This window comes from Bufo bufo, chromosome 6 (assembly GCF_905171765.1).
Source record: "Bufo bufo chromosome 6, aBufBuf1.1, whole genome shotgun sequence".
In the NCBI taxonomy this organism is placed as follows: domain Eukaryota; kingdom Metazoa; phylum Chordata; class Amphibia; order Anura; family Bufonidae; genus Bufo; species Bufo bufo.
The window spans coordinates 370407046-370427927 of record NC_053394.1 but is presented as its reverse complement, the minus strand read 5'-3'; the positions used below and the strand labels follow the sequence as shown (position 1 = coordinate 370427927).

Genomic DNA, 20882 nt, shown 5'->3' with positions numbered 1-20882 from the left:
ATTTCATAGAACGTATTTCAGTGGTGTCACAATGCGACATGCAGTGCAACAGTCACAGAAAATCCAGATTGGGTATATTTGCAACTATCACAGCTGCAGCATTTCGCATTGCGACACCATTGAAATGTATTGCATAAAATGTTGCCATGTAGCCCTTCCCTAAGCCTTCTAGTATCTTGTCATAAGCCCTTCATAATTAGTGTCCTCTCCTTGTGTTCCTAAATTGCTAGTTTTAGGCCTCATGCGTGCGACCGTGTCAGCAATGCATAGAACATGTCCTATACTTGTCTGCAAAGTGTGGACCATTGAATTAAATGGGTCCGCAAGAAAATGTGGCATGCACGCAGACAGGATCCACATTTTGCAGACCGCTAAACGGACACGGTCTTCTGCTTGAGGCCTTCTATCCATACTAATGTTCTCTGCAGTATATTGACCTAACCTGGTATGTTGTACTACATTGGAAGATGGTTGTGACCTTCTCTTTCGCTTGCAGATTCCCAGCCGGGTGGCATCCAGTGGTTTCCCTTCGACTGTACACCGATGAACACATTCCCCTGTGGAAGGGTGGTTAAGTGCATGGCTAATGGTTTCACTAGCAAAAAAATAAAAATGAAAAAAATAAAATAAAAGAAATATGATAAAAAGGCACAACCACAGCAACAAAACCCAGAATTAAAAGCAACCAAATCCAAATGGAGCTTTACATGCTTTTTACAAAGATGGCGATGTGAACAAAAAAAAACAGCTAGCGGAACTTTGGAAAAAACGATGTGATGCCCTTTGGGACGTCTGAGCACCGGTGCAGATGTAGACTTTTAAGCGCCAAATACAGAAATGCCATTTTATTTTAGGTTTGTTCTTTTTTCAGGGGCCCTTTTTATTCTTCTCTACATGGTTTTTGTACCTGTTTTTGTTAACATCTGCTCTCCATGAATAAATGTGCCAGATTTGTCTGTCTGTCTTGCTTCTACAAATGACAGGGATATGTAGCCCGAGCAAGAGTGGAGGTTCGCTGGCCATGATTTTACCGGTAAGAAGACATACTAGTAACCTAGGGGGCTTCGTGTACAATTTTTTATTTTATTTTTTTTCTTCTTCTTTTAAATAAACTTTATTTAATGCTTTTTGTTTGATTTTAGTTTTTTGTGCATTTTGTTTTGTTTTTATTATGGGGGGTTCAATAAAGCATTCCTATGCATACCTAGATAAAAGGGGATTTTGTAGACATACAGTTCTCGAAGCACTGGCGATCACTTGTATTTTGGAAACCTTTTTTCTGTGAAGTCCCTTTCAGTTCTCTGTGAGGGTTTATTTTCTTTTTGGGGTTTTCTCCCCCTTTTTCCTCCTCCCCCATCCCCCCACCCCTTGTTAATTTTAGGACATATCACTCTGATGCCTTTGACTTCATATAAAAAAAAAAATGGAGAAAAAGAAAAAAAAAAAACACTGCACACACACATGTTCCATTTCTTAGCATCGCTGTACGGGGGTGCGGCACTAGAGAGTTTAGATCTTACTGTTTTCAGCCTCCAGTTGTCATTGTAGCAAGTCAAAGGTGAAAGCCAGTAAGTGTACGTAGAGGTGACTTTTTGATATTTTTGATCTTTGTCCTTCATTTAGTAGGCAGCACAGGCCCTTGTTAGAGGGGGCAATTTCGTAGGACTGACCACCCATCCTTGGGCTGTGCAATATTGACGAATGTCTAAATTTTGTGAGGGGTTGGGAGGGGGGCTATATGGGGGAGGGGGAGTAGGGGGGGTTTCCAATGTTTGATGTGGTCTTCAGCTGTGTTTTTTTGAAAAGGTTAAATTTCCTCTTCATTCAGTAGGCTTCACGTTACTTTTTATGGTACAGGATGCAGTCTTTTAGGTGGCTATTTACCATAGGTAAGGCTTTTGTGTTCTTGTCGTGAGGATGTTCATTACCGAGTATTTCTAAAGCGTGAAGAGTCGTCCTGGAAGGAGTCGTCTGTGTAAGCTAGTTTTAACATGTACTATTTCCGCATGTCCCATGTGCTCTGTACAATTCTTCACCACGTGCTTTTTTTTTTTTCCCTCTGTAAATATCTGTGAATGTCCCGTCGACTAACCGACTTTTCTAACCACTGTACACAAGGTCTTTACATACTGTTTGAGAGCGTAGTATATTCCAACCGAGGGGAGCGCTCATTCCCTCACTTGCCATAATGACCGAATGTGTTCCTCGGATCGTAAGAAATCCTGTACATTGATACTTATTGCAGAGCAAACAATTTGTATCACTACTGTATTTGTGTACTTTACAAAGTGTGTAAATAATAAATTCATAACTTCTACAATGTTGTGTTCATAGTTTTTGGGAGGGATATAAGGGGTGGATGTTGTCAGAATGGGTTGTGCATCTATACACATCAGCCCAGAGCTGTACGATTTTTATAGAAATGTATTGGGTGAGGAACTCTCCTATGCCTAAAGTATTCAAGACTGCGGCCAAAGACAAAAAGGAGAAGGTGAGGACTGATGGTAAGCAGCTGTTGGTGGGCGATTCTATCATAAGAGGTGTGAAGTTTGAGGAAAATGGGTTTTGTGAGATGTCTCCCTGGTGCTACCGCTAGCAGGGACAGACGGCGTATCCTTAATATTGTTAGGCAAGCAAAGCAGGAAAGGGAGGTGGATGTTATTGTCCATCTTGGGACAAATGATCTGGCTTGCAATGAGGTTTCAAAGGTGAAGGAAGCTTTTCACACACTTGGTAATGATATACGGGAGGTTGCATCGACTATTTCATTCTCTGCAGTTTTGCCTGTGCACAACCTTCAGAATGACAGGCACATGCGCATTAGGGTCCATTCACACGTCCGTAAGTGTTTTGCGGATCCGCAAAACACGGACGCTGGCAATTTTTGCGGACCGCACATCGCCAGCACTATAATAGAACATGTTCTATTTTTTTTGGTCGGAACCGCATGCGGAAGTGCGTATCCGCAAATGCGGACAGCACATTCCGGCCCCATTGAAAATGAATGGGTCTGCACCCGTTCCGCAAAATTGCGGACCCATTTTGCGGACGTGTGAATAGACCCTTAAGGAATTCAATGTATGGCTTGGTGAATGGTGTCTGAACCAAGGGTTTGGCTTTGTGTCTCATGTTAGCTCTCGGAATGGAAAAGAACTGTACAAGAAAGATGGTTTGCATCTTTCTCTCAAGGGAACGAATGTCCTCAGTGAACAGTTCAAAGTATTTGCTAAGGAACATTTAAACTAAGAAAGGGGGGCAAAAGAGTGATAATCCAGCAGTCCGACTGCCCCCTGGAACAATGCCAGAAGATGCCAGTAGCACATGGGTTAAGAAATGACAAGCTCAGAGTCTTGTCTACAAATGCTTGCATTAAGGGGAAGTTATCATTATGGGAGACTTTAATCTTCCTGATGTAAACTGGAAAACCAAAATAGCTAGTTCTTCCAGGAGTACAGATATTTTAATTCCCTACTGGGATTATCTCTACAGCAAGTAGTTGAGGAACCAACCTGGAAGGAGGACATTTTAGATTTAGTATTCACAAATGGTAATTTGGTATCTGATATTACTGTAGTGGAAAGCTTGGGATCTAGTGATCACCAGTCAGTGTGGTTTACTATAAGTACAGTGACTGAGTCACACCACACAAAAACTAAAGTTTTAGATTTTAGAAAAACGGACTTTTCTAAAATTAGATTAGAGGTATAAGAGTCCCTATCAGATTGGAACAGTTTCAAAGTGGCACTATTGAAGGCAACAGATAATTGCATTAGGCTAGTCAGTAAAAGCAAAAAAAAAGGAAGAGACCATTGTGGTACTCGGCAGAAGTGGCCAAAATCATTAAAAACAAAAAGATAGCATGTAGTAATTATAAAAAATAAAAAAAAAAGCATGACAGGGAAATTTATAAGATTAGGCAGAGAGGCCAAGCAAGTTATAAGAGCAGAAGAGAAATTGGCTATCAGTGAAAAAAGGTGATAAGACATTCTTCAGATACATAAATAAAAAAAGGAACTTAAAACAAGGAATTACCAAATTAAAAACTAAAGAAGGAAAGCATAAGGAAGAAGATAAAGAACTAGCTGACTGCCTCAATGAATACTTCTGCTCAGTTTTTACAAAGGGAAATGAAGGAAAAGGGCCTCAGTTAGGGAGGAAGACTAATGAATCTTTTGATGCATGTGTCTTTACAGAGGAAGAGGTTCTAAGTCAGCTGTCTAAAATTAATACAAATGAGTCACAGGGGCCTGATGGGATACACCCAAAGCTATTAAAAGAGCTTAGCGGTGAACTAGCAAAACCATTAACAGATTTATTTAACCAATCACTGGTAACAGGAGTCGTCCAAGAAGATTGGAAATTAGCAAATGTTGTGCCCATTCAAAAGAAAGGTAGTAGGGAGGAATCTGGCAACTATAGGCCAGTAAGCCTGACATCAATAGTGGGGAAATTAATGGAAACCATACTGTCACGGCCTTTGGTTTGCGACACTGTTGCCACACTTGCAACGTGTTGCTGTGAGAGCATGCAGTGGAAGTGTCTTGGCCTTCTGGGTGATTGCCGTGACATGGTTGCCACGCATGCTGTTGCCGGTGGTAACGTGTGGTTTGGCATGCTTGTGTGTGCACTTCACCTTTAAGTGGCTTCCTTCCTCTGTCTGGTGTTGGAAGGGTTAACTCCCTTCCTAGTGTTTTGTGAACACTGGGTTGGTGTGGGTGTGGCTGCTTGGGCTATTTAGCCTCTGCTGGACGCTTGAAGCTGGGGGTTCCTCCAGCCTTGGTGTATGCTGGTGGTTCTCTGTTCCTGACTTTTACCATCTGTCCAGTGAGGGCCACCCTTGTGGTCATCAATGTTATCCCGGTGTCTCCTTCCCTCCCTGTCCCTATTTGTATGGAGTGGGTAATGTTCAGGGTGTTTGTATGTCTAGTTTGGTGTTACATGTCTGGTGGTGTTTGGTGTCCAACATGTTTACTAGACATTCCCCTGTCATGTTTTTTGCAGCTATGGGTGTCCTGGGTTCCTGTGTGGTTTGTGGTGTGTGCTGTGTCCTTTAATGTTTGGTGTGGACAGCAGCACTTGTGCACGGGTTTCAGTCAGTGTGTCTGTGGCAGGTAAGTGTGTTATGGGTTTCGCTTACCTGCCATCTCAATATGCTGTATGTGTTCCCCTCTCCTTGCAGCCTGGCCTCAGATAGACACTCCTGTTCCTCCATTACTGGGATGAACAGGTCGTCTCTTCCCTGCTCCTTGGTGAGGGATTACCAGGGCGACTTAGGGTCTCTAGGAATCCTGAGTATGAGTCGTCCTACCATCGGGGTCCGCTCATATGGTGAGGAGTCAGGGAGAGGATTAGGGACGCTGTAGGGAGGTGACCTGCTCCCTTATTTCTCCTTTTGGCCAGACTGATCCCCTTTTACCCTTTGACACCGCACGGTGGGGGGTTTCCTTCACTCCCCATCGCAACACATACTTAAGGAGAGGATTGTGGAACATCTAAAATCCCATTGATTGAAAGATGAAAAACAGCATGGGTTTACTTCAGGGAGATCATGTCAAACTAATCTTACAGATTTTTTTGATTGGGTGACTAAAATAATAGATGGCGAAGGTGCCGTATACATCGCTTATCTAGACTTTAGTAAGGCTTTTGATACTGTCACACATAGAAGGTTTATCAATAAATTGCAGTCTTTGTGCTTGGACTCCCATATTGTTGAATGGATTAGGCAGTGGCTGAGGGACAGACAACATAGGGTTGTAGTCAATGGAGTATATTCAGACCATGGTCTTGTTACCAGTGGGGTACCTCAGGGATCTGTTCTGGGACCCATATTGTTTAATATATTTATCAGCGAAATTGCAGAAGGCCTCGATGGTAAGGTGTGTCTTTTTGCTGATGACACAAAGATTTGTAACAGGGTTGATGTTCCTGGAGGGATACACCAAATGGAAAAGGATTTAGGAAAACTAGAGGAATAGTCAAAAATCTGGCAACTAAAATTTAATGTTGATAAGTGCAAGATAATGCACCTGGGGCGTAAAAACCCAAGAGCAGAATATAAAATCAGTGATACAGTCCTAACCTCAGTATCTGAGGAAAGGGATTTAGGGGTCATTATTTCAGAAGACTTAAAGGTAGGCAGACAATGTCATAGAGCAGCAGGAAATGCTAGCAGAATGCTTGGGTGTATAGGGAGAGGCATTACCAGTAGAAAGAGGGAGGTGCTCATGCCGCTCTACAGAGCACTAGTGAGACCTCATTTGGAGTATTGTGCTCAGTACTGGAGACCATATCTCCAGAAGGATATTGATACTTTGGAGAGAGTTCAGAGAAGAGCTACTAAACTAGTATATGGATTGCAGGATAAAACTTACCAGGAAAGATTAAAGGACCTTAACATGTATAGCTTGGAAGAAAGACGAGACAGAGGGGATATGATAGAAACTTTTAAATACATAAAGGGAATCAACGAGGTAAAAGAGGAGAAAATATTTAAAAGAAGAAAAGCTGCTACAAGAGGACATAGTTTTAAATTAGAGGGGCAAAGGTTTAAAAGTAATATCAGGAAGTATTACTTTACTGAGAGAGTAGTGGATGCATGGAATAGCCTTACTGCAGAAGTGGTAGCTGCAAATACAGTGAAGGAGTTTAAGCATGCATGGAATAGGCATAAGGCCATCCTTCATATAGGATAGGGCCAGGGGCTATTCATAGTATTCCGTATATTGGGCAGACTAGATGGGCCAAATGGTTATCTGCCGACACATTCTATGTTTCTATTTGGGAGAATTACTAATCCTGGCTAATATTTAGACAATGCATATACGAAAAGCCAGGTTTCTGGAATTCATGCACTGACCGAGAGTTCTAGATTCTGTGGTGGGTATTATTTCCTTGTTAGGTGTATGGAGTCTTAGACCTATAGCGAAGAGAATGGAAATGCACATGATAAAAATACTGTTGCTTAAACTTTCTGAGTATTGGAAGATGCCATAGATGCATAAAACGCACCCAAACTGAAAAAATGTCACCAAAAACAAACATGTGCTGTCAGGGCCGGCCTTAGGTGTCCAGGCGCCCTGTGAGAGCTAACCTTGTGGCGCCCCCCCCCCCCCCCCCCCCCAAAAAAAAAACACTGCTTGTTGCTGGCATCATGGCATAGGCTGGCTGACTATCCAACCAAGTAGTTACCAGCCCACACACCCCAAAGGCCGGTGTAATGTTATACTTCCCTACTTCGTGAGATTTCCCTACCCTCGTCAATTCCGGTCACACCGGACATGACGTGAGGAGGTGTGCAGCGCCGCGCAGGCGCACAACGTCAGGTTAGGGAAGTTTCACAGCAGAGTGTGCATGCGCCAGGAGTCTCGCCGGCGGTTAGGGTAGGGAAAAACTATGGGCCAGTGCGCAGGCGCAGTGATCGGATGGATGTTCTCAGCTGAACACCGGCCGACACTGCGCATGCGCTGGGAGCCTCACCAGCGGTTAGGGAAGGGAAAAATTACGTACGGGCCAGTGCTTTTTCCCTACCCTAACCGCTGGTGAGGCTCCCAGCGCATGCGCAGTGTCGGCCGGTGTCCTGCTGAGAACATCCATCCGATGACCGCACCTGTGCACTGGCCCATAATTTTTCCCTACCCTAACCGCCGGCGAGGCTCCCAGTGCATGCGCACTCTGCTGTGAAATTTCCCTAACCCATCGTTGTGCGCAGTGCGCCCCCCCAATATAATAAACATTGATGGCACAGTGCACCCCCCCCCCCCCCAAACACCCCAGTATAATAAACATTGGTGGCGCAGTGCGCCCCCCCAACACCCCAGTATAATAAACATTGGTGGCGCAGTGCGTCCTCCCCCAACACCCCAGTATAATAAACATTTGCGCAGTGCGCCCCCCTCAATATAATAAACATTGGTGGCGCAGTGCGCCCCCCCAACACCCCAGTATAATAAACAATTGCGCAGTGCGCCCCCCCCCTCAATATAATAAACATTGGTGGCGCAGTGCGCCCCCCCCCATCACCCCAGTATAATAAACATTGGTGGCGCAGTGTGCCCCCCCAACGCCCCAGTATAATAAACATTTGCACAGTGCGCTCCCCCCTCAATATAATAAACATTGGTGGCGCAGTGCGCCCCCCCAACACCCCAGTATAATAAACATTGGTGGCGCAGTGCGCCCCCCCAACACCCCAGTATAATAAACATTGGTGGCGCAGTGCGCCCCCCCCAACACCCCAGTATAATAAACATTGGCGCAGTGCGCCCCCCCTCAATATAATAAACATTGGTGGCGCAGTGCGCCCCCCCTCAATATAATAAACATTGGTGGCTCAGTGCGCCCCCCCTCAATATAATAAACATTGGTGGCGCAGTGCGCCCCCCCTCAATATAATAAACATTGGTGGCGCAGTGCGCCCCCCCTCAATATAATAAACATTGGTGGCACAGTGCGCCCCCCCTCAATATAATAAACATTGGTGGCGCAGTGGGCAGTGCCAATGAGGGTTAAAAAATAAAAAAATAATTAACTCACCTCCTCCAATTGATCGTCTTCTGTTCTTTCTTCATGACCTGTGGTGACATCACTGTGCTCATCACATGATACATCACATGATCCATCACCATGGTAATGGGTCATGTGATGAGCTCAGTGACGTCACCACAGGTCCTGAAGAAAGACCGGCAGCTACGCGATCAACTGGAGGAGGTGAGTTAATTTTTTTTAATTATTTTTTAACCCTCATTGGCACTTCCCACTGAGCCACCAATGTTTCTTATACTGGGGTGTTGGGGGCTCACTGTGCCACCAACGTTTCTTATACTAGGGGGGGGGCGCACTGAGCCACCAATTATGTTTCTTATACTGGGGTGTTTGGGGGGGGGGGGCGCACTGTGCCACCAACGTTTCTTATACTAGGGGGGGGCGCACTGAGCCACCAATTATGTTTCTTATACAGGGGTGTTTGGGGGGGGGGGCGCACTGTGCCACCAACGTTTCTTATACAAATACAGGAGGCGGGTGCCGGAATCAAATAGCCAGCACCCGACCTTTGTGACAGGGAGCTGCGATCAGCGGCAGTTAACCCCTCAGGTACCCCACCTGAAGGGTTAACTCAACTGCAGCTGATCGCAGCTCCCTGTCATAGAGGTCGGGTGTCGGCTATTTGATTCCGGCACCCGCCTCCTGTATTTGTATTCAGGTCAGTTTTCTTCATTGGTGGCGCAGTGGCCACAGCCCCTCCCCTCCTCCTCCTGTCTCTCTTCTTATTGGCAGCGGCGGGGGCAGCAGGCAGGTCAGACAGGGGAGGAAGAGATGGAGGGGGCGCCCCGAGGGAGAACACAAGTACAGCCTCGCCTACCGCAGATTACATTGCGAGCTGTCGGCCGCCCAGCGCCCCTGTTACTATGGCGCCCTGTGCGGCCGCACAGCCCGCACACCCCAAAGGCCGGCCCTGTGTGCTGTTACAAATTTGCCATGTACTTTCCGCTGACATCTGGACACACACATCCTCCTGACATTATCAAAAATAAAAACTTTCAGTAAAATGCATTTAAAAAAAACTTCGTAAAAACACCTTAAAAAAAAATACAATGAATCCACCCTAAGGAAAGTTGACTATTTGCTGCAGTGCAATACAATGGATAGCCAAAATATGTGGGCACACCTTGTGTTTTAACATGAATTCAATTATTTGAGAATTAATATGCTTAAGCAGGCTAAGTGATAAAAATATTTAATGAGTGTGATTTAAATATAAGGTGAGACAGAGAAAACACATACAGAATAAATGATCATCACATGGCCTACTCATTACAGTATGGGGGAGAACCCCTGTCTAAGGATGAGCGAACGTGTGTTTTTAAGTTCGGTGTACAAGGTTCGGGTTATCTGCAAATTTCGTTATGGATTCCGCTACCACGGACTATAAGTTATGGTCCTGGGTAGTGCAACCCATAACGGAATTCTTAGATAACCTGAACCTTGTATGACAAACTTGAAAACACAAGATCGCTCAACACTACCTCTGTCTCCATGTCGTAGCACATGGCTGAAACCCCATGGTGATACAGGAAAGTTAATGACCGAACAACATCCTACCTAGATGATGTTCTCGGCGGAGTTCCAATTATTTGTCCTGTGTCTGAGATAATCACTCAGGAATTCAGCCTTCTCAGCACAATGGGGGTTTGTATACCTTATCTAACTATCCCTAAAAGGTGTATTCGACACCCCGATGCTGCAAGCAATTGAACACTTCCCTCCCAGCAGTCGCCAGGACACCTCTGCTATTACATGCAGGGATGTCCTCCGCAGCATGAGGAGGAGCGATCGCTATGCCATTGCTCGTCCCCATGCAGGACAGAGGTATGCCGACAGCAGATCATGATTACCCGGGCAATCAGAGGCAGTATTAGACTGCCAAATGATCGTTGGCTATTATAGGGCAGAAAATCGGACCCGTCTACTATACCCTTAATTCACTACATTACAAGGAATATCATTACAAAGAATATAGAATTTGATATAATTATATAGGGTGGACAGAACCAATTGCTGCTTAAAGGGATTGTCTCACTTCTGCAAATAGCATTTATCATGTAGAGAAAGTTAATACAAGGCACTTACTAATGTATTGTGATTGTCCATATTGCCTCCATTGCTGGCTAGATTCATTTTTCCATCACATTATACACTGCTTGTTTCCATGGTTACGACCGTCCTGCAATCCAGCACGATGGCCGTGCTTGCACATGACAGAAAAAAGTGCTGGACTATGGGCAGTCCCAGCCACCAGAGATGCATAAGAAATATCCCAGCAGACGTGCTTGCTCTTCAGAATGTGTTTTATTAACGGTTCACAGAACGCGTTTCGGCATGTCAGCCTTCCTCAACTGCACAGTACATACTGACACTTTCTCACATTATATAGGCCTAAATCACAATCACATGGTCATGACGTCATCAATCAATTAGTAACAGACATCACTAGCTAGTAATAAGAAACACCTGACGTCCTAATTCATGTCTTTCCAGGCTAGCTGCGTGGCAATGCACTCTGCAAAAAATAACAAATGAAAGAATCAAGTTAAAAACACATGACCTCATAATCCCTATTAAGCCCCCTTGGATATAACGTGTCCAACGTATGGATCCAAAAGGCCTCCCTGCGTAACAATAATCTCTTCAGATCACCTCCCCTCCTTGGTTGACATACCTGCTCAATGACCTGATATTTCAATTGTGGTTCTGAAAATGAGAAGGAATAGGTAACAGCAAATTTTGTTTCCGTATTGTAGATTTATGTTTAGATATACAATCTTTTACCATTTGCATTGTCTCTCCCACATACAATAACCCACACGGGCACTTGAGAAGGTAAATGAAATTTTTCGTGTCACAGGTGTAGAAGCCTCTAATCTTATAGGCCTTCCCAGTGCGTGGATGATGGAAATATTGTCCTTTTAATACCTTACTACATTGCATGCAGTGGAGACAAGGAAATGTACCTCCCTTTTGACTGACCAAAGTTCTCTGGATCTGTATTTTATTATTGATTCCAATATCTGAATGAACCAAATGATCCCTCAAATTGGGGCTATGTTTATTGCATATAAGAGGAGGATTTTTAAACTCCTCTACCAAAATATGCCAGTGTTTGCACACAATATTATCGAAAAAGATGGTTATACGGGTAATATTTGTGAACAAATGGTATACGGGCACCTGCCTCCTTGTCCCTGGGTGTGATTATGCCCTCACTAGCACTCCAGTACCCCCTCTGGATAAACTCTGTCCCGGAACCTGGAAGACATCTCCTCCATTCTCAGGGTTTGTATCTCAGGAGTTGACACGATCCTTTTAACCCTTAAAAATTGGGACTTGGGGATGGCCTTTTTCAGGGAAAGTGGATGTGCACTCTGGTAGTGTAGTACGCTATTCCTATCTGTTTCTTTACGAAACAAATCTGTGGCCCATCCATCCGTTTCGATATTCGTACGTCCAGAAAACTGATAGTATGGTAATCATACGTCATAGTAAATTTTAGTTCTTCCCAAACACTATTTAAATGTTCCACTAGTACGAGGAGGGGCTCAAGTGCCCATATGTGCCCATAAGTGCCCATATGCAAAAAATGTCGTCAATGTATCTTTTCCATACCATGACAAAACTCTTTTCAGTATTGTATAAACATGGTACTTTTTGAATGACGACATATATATATTTGCGTAGGGCGGAGCCACATTCGAGCCCATTGCCGTCCCGCGTTGTTGTACATAAAATTGGTCACCAAACAGGAAATAGTTCTCATGGAGAACTAAGTGTAACAAATCCCAAAAATTGCTGTTGTTCACTGGAATAACCACTCGACTGCAACAAGGAGGTGGTGGCCTCCACCCCCTTAGAATGCTCTATAGAGGTGTAGAGGCTCACCACATCTATCGTTACAAGCAAGCAATCACTCAGGATATTAGTTAACTCCTTAATGATAGTCAGAAAGTGGGACGTGTCCAACAAAAATGATTCAGTATTTTTTACCAATGGTGTCAAAACTTTCTCCAATACAATTGCCAAGGGGGACAGTACAGAGTCGACCGAGGCCACAATTGGCCGTCCAGGCGGATTTATAAGTGTTATATGCACCTTTGGTAAAAGATAAAACACAGGTGTCACCGGTGAATGGTTAATCAAAAATTCGTATAACTTATCGTCAATAACCCCACGAGTCTTATAACCCAATGCCAATTCCATGATTTTCGCTTTAATGCGAAACACCGGAGTTAGGGGAGTATATTATACCCCCCCCCCTTCCAGCCCATCCATACCTGCAACTTCTGGGGTACTACTCTATCATTCCAAGGTCTCTGTGCCACCCTTTTGGGTGATGGCTCATTCCACCTGAATGGTTGGCGCCTCTTGGACGATACGCACAAGGCCTCCCCCTTTGTAAGTGTGCAGGGCAGCTAATTAGTCCTCCCTACACACTTTTATCAAAGTTTTCTAGGAGCATACCTTTGTATCCTCTGATGTGGCTCTGGGTCACAGGATGATGCAAGCAGCGATACATTGACAGCTTCTCACCCATAGGGACTGCTGTAGAATGTCAAGGTCTTTGCTGTGTCAGCACCATATTTTTTTGTATATTATCTGTTATCTGTGCACCTTGGTTCGTATATGTTATTAGTTGCATAGGGTAATTTTCCTTATTACTCATGTTTTTTTCTCCTGCTTCCATACAAACTGATTTGGTTATTGTCTATAGCTGGTGGGAGGAGTTAACACTTTTTGCTTAGTGTCCACCTCCTAGTGGCAGCAGCTTATACCCAAGGTCTTTGCTGTGTCCCCCAATGAACGAGACGAGAAAGGGATTTTACGGTCACAAAAAAATCAAATTTCTCGTTAATGTCCTTTGGGGACACAGCACCATGGGTATATGCCCAGCTACCACTAGGAGGCGACACTAGATATCAAAAAGGTTTGCTCCGCACAGGTGGGCTATACCCTCTCCACAGTCACTAGGCTAATCAGTTTTAGTCTAGTGTCCGTAGGAGGCGGACATGACCTGCTCTGTTTTTTGCAGGTCTTGCTGCTTTTCATTTTTATTTTTTATTTTTTATTTTATTCTTTTTTTCCTTTCTTCTGCAGGTCTCTGCTTGTTGCAGGATGGGGCTCCATCGTGGATTACCACTTCAGTTGCACCCTCTGCGGGCGCGTACTTTAAGTACCTACACCGGTCACCCAGTCTTCCATTACTGCATTTGCAGTGGCATGACGGCAATCCCACGTAAGTGTTGAGTTTGCCGAAGGGGTGACCCTGCGGCGCCTGAAGACGCCGGATGGTAAGTATTCTCCCCTGCGTCCCTGCCCCAAGAGGTCCCCCAGGTTTAACCCCCCCTTTCTGGCCAAGGGATGGGATTCATTTTATTTGTGGGGCCTTTCCTCTTTTTCTTCCCTCCCTTGGGTATCCTTCACCTCCCTGGCTTTCCCTCTACTTTAGTCCCTGGCTTCTGCCGGGACTAGGCTGCATCTTCCCCAGGCTGTCCTCGGGCCCCTGGTGCTGCTTTTGCCCCGTTTTTACCCTCCCTAAATGTCGCTCCTCCTCAGGAGCCCCCCTCACCCATTTTTTTTCATTCCAGAGGGCCCCAGGTTTTTTCTCGCCTAGGCCGCGTCTTCTCCCAGCCACCCTCCGCTCGCTTCCCTAGCTTTTTCTTGGCCCCTCCCCGCTCCTCTCGGGTTATGGGAGGGGTTCTCTTCCCCTGCTATCCCAGCCAAGCGCGGGCTTTAACCCTGTGGGGGGAGGTTTCCACTTTACCTTTTTTTTCAAGAAGAAAGAGCCTCCATCTTGCCAGCAAACCTCCTTGCACATTTCTGCAACTGCTGCAGCACCTCTTCGGGGACACGGCACCTGGAGTCTGGTAGGACAGCCTCTGCCTGGCTGTTTTTCTTTTTTAAGGCTCCCTATCGGCCCCCATATCCTCCAGACAGGTCCCTCATTCCCAGCCCCTGCTCCTGGTCGCCATGTATTTTACATGCGCCCGTTGCCATGCGGTCAGCCTTCCCTGTTTGTGCGCAGTACCTTTCTCCCAGGCCCTTCATGTCTCCCTGAGCACATGTTCTGTGTCGGTCCCTCTGAATGGGTCTCTTCCCTGTCCCAAGCCATAGGGAACCTTGTCCAACTCTCCCAATCCTTGGTGCTCCGCGGACGGGGCACGCTCACATTGACACCAGTCCCTCAAATGACCTCGGGTTGTCACAACTAAGTCCCGCTCCTCCTCTGCATCCTCGGGTCATCCCCAGGAAAGGTCTGAGGCTGGTGACTTATCCTTCCCTGACGCATCTTACTCCTCCTCGGGGGACACCTCTGCACCGATTCTGACTCGGAACAGAGCATCAGGCGGTCTTCCACCATACAGAATCTTTCTGGGTGGTCAAAGACAAATGTCCACTGAGGAACCTCACCTCTCCAGGGTTGGTATCCCCTTTAGTGGATTTTTTAGATGGCACTCCCCTGGCTGCACAGGATATTATCCACACAGGTAAGTCAGCTTGCTGCCTCTCCAGTACGTGGTGCTTTACCCATCACCGTGTTTAGCACGACAGCACACCTATGTGGTGTCCCAGGTACATACACCTTCCCCTTCACAGGGGGGTACTCGTACCACTGCCAAATGCTGTATCCGGCAGATTTTCCTCTCTCCTAGGTATCTTCTTTTCAGCTGGAGTAATTTCTCCATTCCAGGGGCTACATTCAACACACTCCTAGTCGGAGAGTGTTCCAGGCCACCGTATTACTTCTCCAGACGGTGTACCCAGTACATCATCCTGGGGCTAGCGTGCACTACGCAGCATATTACTGGGGGAGCCCTGGTTTATCATATTACTCCTTTATTAGGTGAAGTACCCGTTTCATCTCCAGAGGCTGTAGCCATTACATCTGTTTGGTTCTAGTGTGCACCACAGGCGAAGTATACATGCCATGTTCAGTCGCTGTAGCCATGGGACCTGTCTGGCTCTAGTGTGCACCATGCAGCAACCTTGCTTCCTTCTTCAGTGGAGTACCTGTACCATCTCCAGAAGCTGTAGCCATTACATCTGTGTGGTTTTTAGTAACTTAGAAAGGAATGGTCTCGGATGCAATAGAGATCCTCTTTAAAAACTTCTTCTTTATTAGTCATATAGACAGCAGACACAGCCACTTGGTACACGGAATACAAAACGTTGACGCGTTTCGGGTACTAGACCCTTAGTCGTAACAATGCTACACAGTGTGACCCCATAAATTTAAAGGAGTTTAGTGTCCATCCCTCCAAAAATTCTAGGGGGGGAGCCACTAACTCTATTGGTTGTCTTACTATGCATCACACCCTTCTTTCAACCCACTAATCACATGTTTGATGAGTTGCACCCTGTGCGGGAACTCTCGATCCAATTTAACCCCTAGGGAACTATAATCCCATCCTCCAGAACAGATAAAGGGAAAGGAAAGAAACGGCACAGTGTGAACAACATACTCCATACAACAGATAAAAACATAAATTTCAGAACCAATATGACCCAATACCCTCCAGTGGATTGCAGATTAAAAGGATTGCATGTATATTTAATTTCAGATTGATACTAGAGCAAAAATGATAACAGTTATTATTGTTGTATTAATTTACGTTACTGGTAAATGTACATCTGTTAATTACATGTATGATGTGTTACACACCGTGCGGGAACTCACAGTCCAATTTCACCCCCAGGAACTATAATACCGTCCTCCTGAGCAGATACAGGGAAAGGAAAGAAACCGCACAGTGTGAACAATACACTTCATACAACAAATGAAAACATAAATATAGAACCAATATAACCCAATACCCTCCGATGGATTGCAGATTAGAAGGATTGCATGCATATACATTTCAGATTAATACTGCAACAAAAAGTAATAACAGTGGTTATTCTTGTTTTAATATTTATTTTTGTTACTGATAGATGTACATCAGTTCTTTTTTCAGATTCAAGCCAGTTGGAACTCTGGTATTGAGTCTGAATATCCAGAAAGCCTCCCGTAGGAGGAGTTTTTTACGATGATCACCCCCCCTCCTGGGTGCAAAGACCCTCTCTATTGCAAAGGCTTTAAAAGTCTTGACCTGACGAGCATGCATTTGTATGAAATGTCTCGCTGCATTAGAGATGTTCAAAGCATTCGGGTTATTGATGTAATTCAAATGCTTCAGGAGTCGATTCTTAAATTTGCGGATCGTGCTCCCGACATACATTAGATCACAGTCAGTGCACCGAATGACATAGACCACGCCTGCAGTGTTACAATTAATGTAACTTTGAATGGGAAAACTGCAGGAATGGTCAGACTTATCAAATGACTGTAAGGGGATCACATAATTGCAGGTTTTGCATGGGTTGCCCCCACATCTTGAGAAACCCTTGTAGTTGAGCCAGCTTGATTTAATATTGGCTCCTATTCTGTTGGAAGTGAAGAGGGATGGAGACAGTGAGCAGGACAACGTAGTAGCTCTCCTAGGAACAATTTTACAACCTGATTTTAGGGCATTATATAGAATCTCATCGTCATATAGGATGGGTAGGCATCGCTTTATTGTGGAGCTGATTTTATTGAATTCCCTGCTATATGTTAAGGATGAAATAGGGGTGTTGTCCTGGTCCCTGTCTCCATGTACCCCCACACTCCCCACAGAGATGTTGGATTGGTTGCCGTCCCTTGCCTTTCCAAAAAGCATTTCACGTCTATCCTTTCGCAGCGCAATATTTCTACCCCTTTGTATCATCCAGTCCGGGTAGTTTCTGGCTTTTAGCCTTTTATCTACCTTGCCGAATTCCTCTTCTAGAAGCTCTGATGAACTGCAATTTCTTGCAGTCCGTATATATTTCAATGCTAATGATTACAATTTGCGCTTTACGTGTACAGTAAATGAATCCCATATCAATTTTCTTGATTTGACACTCCATGGTAGTCCAGGAGAGGTGGTTCACACTCGAACATATAGGAAGGATATAGCTGGTAATTCGATCCTGAATGCGAGAAGTCACCACTCTTTACATACCATCAGGGCGATTCCCGTGGGGGAATATATACGGACTGCAAGAAATTGCAGTTCATCAGAGCTTCTAGAAGAGGAATTCGGCAAGGTAGATAAAAGGCTAAAAGCCAGAAACTACCCGGACTGGATAATACAAAGGGGTAGAAATATTGCGCTGCGAAAGGATAGACGTGAAATGCTTTTTGGAAAGGCAAGGGACGGCAACCAATCCAACATCTCTGTGGGGAGTGTGGGGGTACATGGAGACAGGGACCAGGACAACACCCCTATTTTATCCTTAACATATAGCAGGGAATTCAATAAAATCAGCTCCACAATAAAGCGATGCCTACCCATCCTATATGACGATGAGATTCTATATAATGCCCTAAAATCAGGTTGTAAAATTGTTCCTAGGAGAGCTACTACGTTGTCCTGCTCACTGTCTCCATCCCTCTTCACTTCCAACAGAATAGGAGCCAATATTAAATCAAGCTGGCTCAACTACAAGGGTTTCTCAAGATGTGGGGGCAACCCATGCAAAACCTGCAATTATGTGATCCCCTTACAGTCATTTGATAAGTCTGACCATTCCTGCAGTTTTCCCATTCAAAGTTACATTAATTGTAACACTGCAGGCGTGGTCTATGTCATCCGGTGCACTGACTGTGATCTAATGTATGTCGGGAGCACGATCCGCAAATTTAAGAATCGACTCCTGAAGCATTTGAATTACATCAATAACCCGAATGCTTTGAACATCTCTAATGCAGCGAGACATTTCATACAAATGCATGCTCGTCAGGTCAAGACTTTTAAAGCCTTTGCAATAGAGAGGGTCTTTGCACCCAGGAGGGGGGGTGATCATCGTAAAAAACTCCTCCTACGGGAGGCTTTCTGGATATTCAGACTCAATACCAGAGTTCCAACTGGCTTGAATCTGAAAAAAGAACTGATGTACATCTATCAGTAACAAAAATAAATATTAAAACAAGAATAACCACTGTTATTACTTTTTGTTGCAGTATTAATCTGAAATGTATATGCATGCAATCCTTCTAATCTGCAATCCATCGGAGGGTATTGGGTTATATTGGTTCTATATTTATGTTTTCATTTGTTGGATGGAGTGTATTGTTCACACTGTGCGGTTTCTTTCCTTTCCCTGTATCTGCTCAGGAGGACGGTATTATAGTTCCTGGGGGTGAAATTGGACTGTGAGTTCCCGCACGGTGTGTAACACATCATACATGTAATTAACAGATGTACATTTACCAGTAACGTAAATTAATACAACAATAATAACTGTTATCATTTTTGCTCTAGTATCAATCTGAAATTAAATATACATGCAATCCTTTTAATCTGCAATCCACTGGAGGGTATTGGGTCATATTGGTTCTGCAATTTATGTTTTTATCTGTTGTATGGAGTATGTTGTTCACACTGTGCGGTTTCTTTCCTTTCCCTGTATCTGTTCTGGAGGATGGGATTATAGTTCCCTAGGGGTTAAATTGGATCGAGAGTTCCCACACAGGGTGCAACTCATCAAACATGTGATTAGTGGGTTGAAAGAAGGGTGTGATGCATAGTAAGACAACCAATAGAGTTAGTGGCTCCCCCCCTAGAATTTTTGGAGGGATGGACACTAAACTCCTTTAAATTATGGGGTCACACTGTGTAGCATTGTTACGACTAAGGGTCTAGTACCCAAAACGCGTCAACGTTTTGTATTCCGTGTACCAAGTGGCTGTGTCTGCTGTCTATATGACTAATAAAGAAGAAGTTTTTAAAGAGGATCTCTATTGCATCCGAGACTAGGGATGAGCGAACCCGAACTGTATAGTTCGGGTTCGTACCGAATTTTGGGGTGTCCGTGACACGGACCCGAACCCGAACATTTTCGTAAAAGTCCGGGTTCGGGTTCGGTGTTCGGCGCTTTCTTGGCGCTTTTTTAAAGGCTGCAAAGCAGCCAATCAACAAGCGTCATACTACTTGCCCCAAGAGGCCATCACAGCCTTGCCTACTATTGGCATGGCTGTGATTGGCCAGTGCAGCATGTGACCCAGCCTCTATTTAAGCTGGAGTCACGTAGCGCCGCATGTCACTCTGCTATGATCAGTATAGGGAGAGGTTGCAGCTGCGACGTTAGGGCGAGATTAGGCAGATTAACTCCTCCAAAAGACTTCATTCTGTGATCGATCTGCAGCTGTGGATCATTGAACTGCTATTATTGACTTGCTCACTTTTTTGAGGCTGCCCAGAGCGTTTTTAGATCACTTTTTTTCTGGGGTGATCGGCGGCCATTTTGTGACTTGTGGTGCGCCAGCACGAGCTATCACCAAGTGTATTTAACCATCGATAGTGTGGTTATTTTGTGATATATCCTACATCAGCTGCAGGCTGTGCCTGTGTCACCGAAGTGCATTTAACCATCAACAGTCTGGTTATTTTTTGGCCATATACTACATCAGCTGCAGGCTGAGCCTGTTTCACCCAAGTGCATTTAACCATCAACAGTCTGATTATTTTTTGGCCATATACTACATCAGCTGCAGGCTGAGCCTGTGTCACCGAAGTGCATTTAACCATCAACAGTCTGGTTATTTTTTAGCCATATATTACATCAGGGGCAAGTTGAGCCTGTCACCCAGCGCCTAAAAAATAGACCTGACATTTCTATTCAACCAAATCTGCACAGTTTTAGCTGGTCAAGTTATTTGTAGTGACCGTCAAAGCAGACTTTTTGTTCTGGGTTGAAAAAGCATTCCCAAATTTGCCATTCTGAAAATAACTAGTTTGTGGTATTTCAGGCCTACTTGAAATCTATCCCAAAAAGAAAATCTTACATTGAAGTTATTGATAGTATCATTCAGAAAAACCTAAGACACACGCTAGCGTGCTGATAGAAGTGTCATTCTGTGATTAAACCTATAACTGTCACACAGCGCAAAAAAAAAACAGGTCTCACATCTCTATTCAACCAAATTTGCACAGTTTTAGCTGGTCAAGTTATTTGTAGTGACCGTAAAAGCACACTTTTTGTTCTGGGTTGAAAAAGCATTCCCAAATTTGCCATTCTCAAAATTGTGGTGAACGGGAACAATGAGGAAAACATCTAATAAGGGACGCGGACGTGGACATGGTCGTGGTGGTGTTAGTGGACCCTCTGGTGCTGGGAGAGGACGTGGCCGTTCTGCCACAGCCACACGTCCTAGTGAACCAACTACCTCAGGTCCCAGTAGCCAGCAGAATTTACAGCGATATTTGGTGGGGCCCAATGCCGTTCTAAGGATGGTAAGGCCTGAGCAGGTACAGGCATTAGTCAATTGG

The 20882-nt window shown here is 44.7% G+C and overlaps 1 protein-coding gene across 3 annotated transcripts in view; it reads left to right on the top strand.

Annotated features, from left to right (window-relative positions):
* CSNK1D (casein kinase 1 delta) overlaps positions 1-1412 on the top strand; it is a 30089-nt gene extending 28677 nt beyond the window's left edge. For 2 of the 3 annotated variants that reach the window (XM_040434896.1, XM_040434894.1), the window contains exon 9: positions 497-1412. In XM_040434896.1, coding sequence (XP_040290830.1) covers positions 497-547 — 51 coding nt within the window. In that variant the 3' untranslated portion in view covers positions 548-1412. The remainder of the gene's footprint in view (positions 1-496) is intronic. The other variant, XM_040434895.1, reaches the window with a different exon arrangement.
* The last annotated feature ends 19470 nt before the right edge of the window (positions 1413-20882 follow it).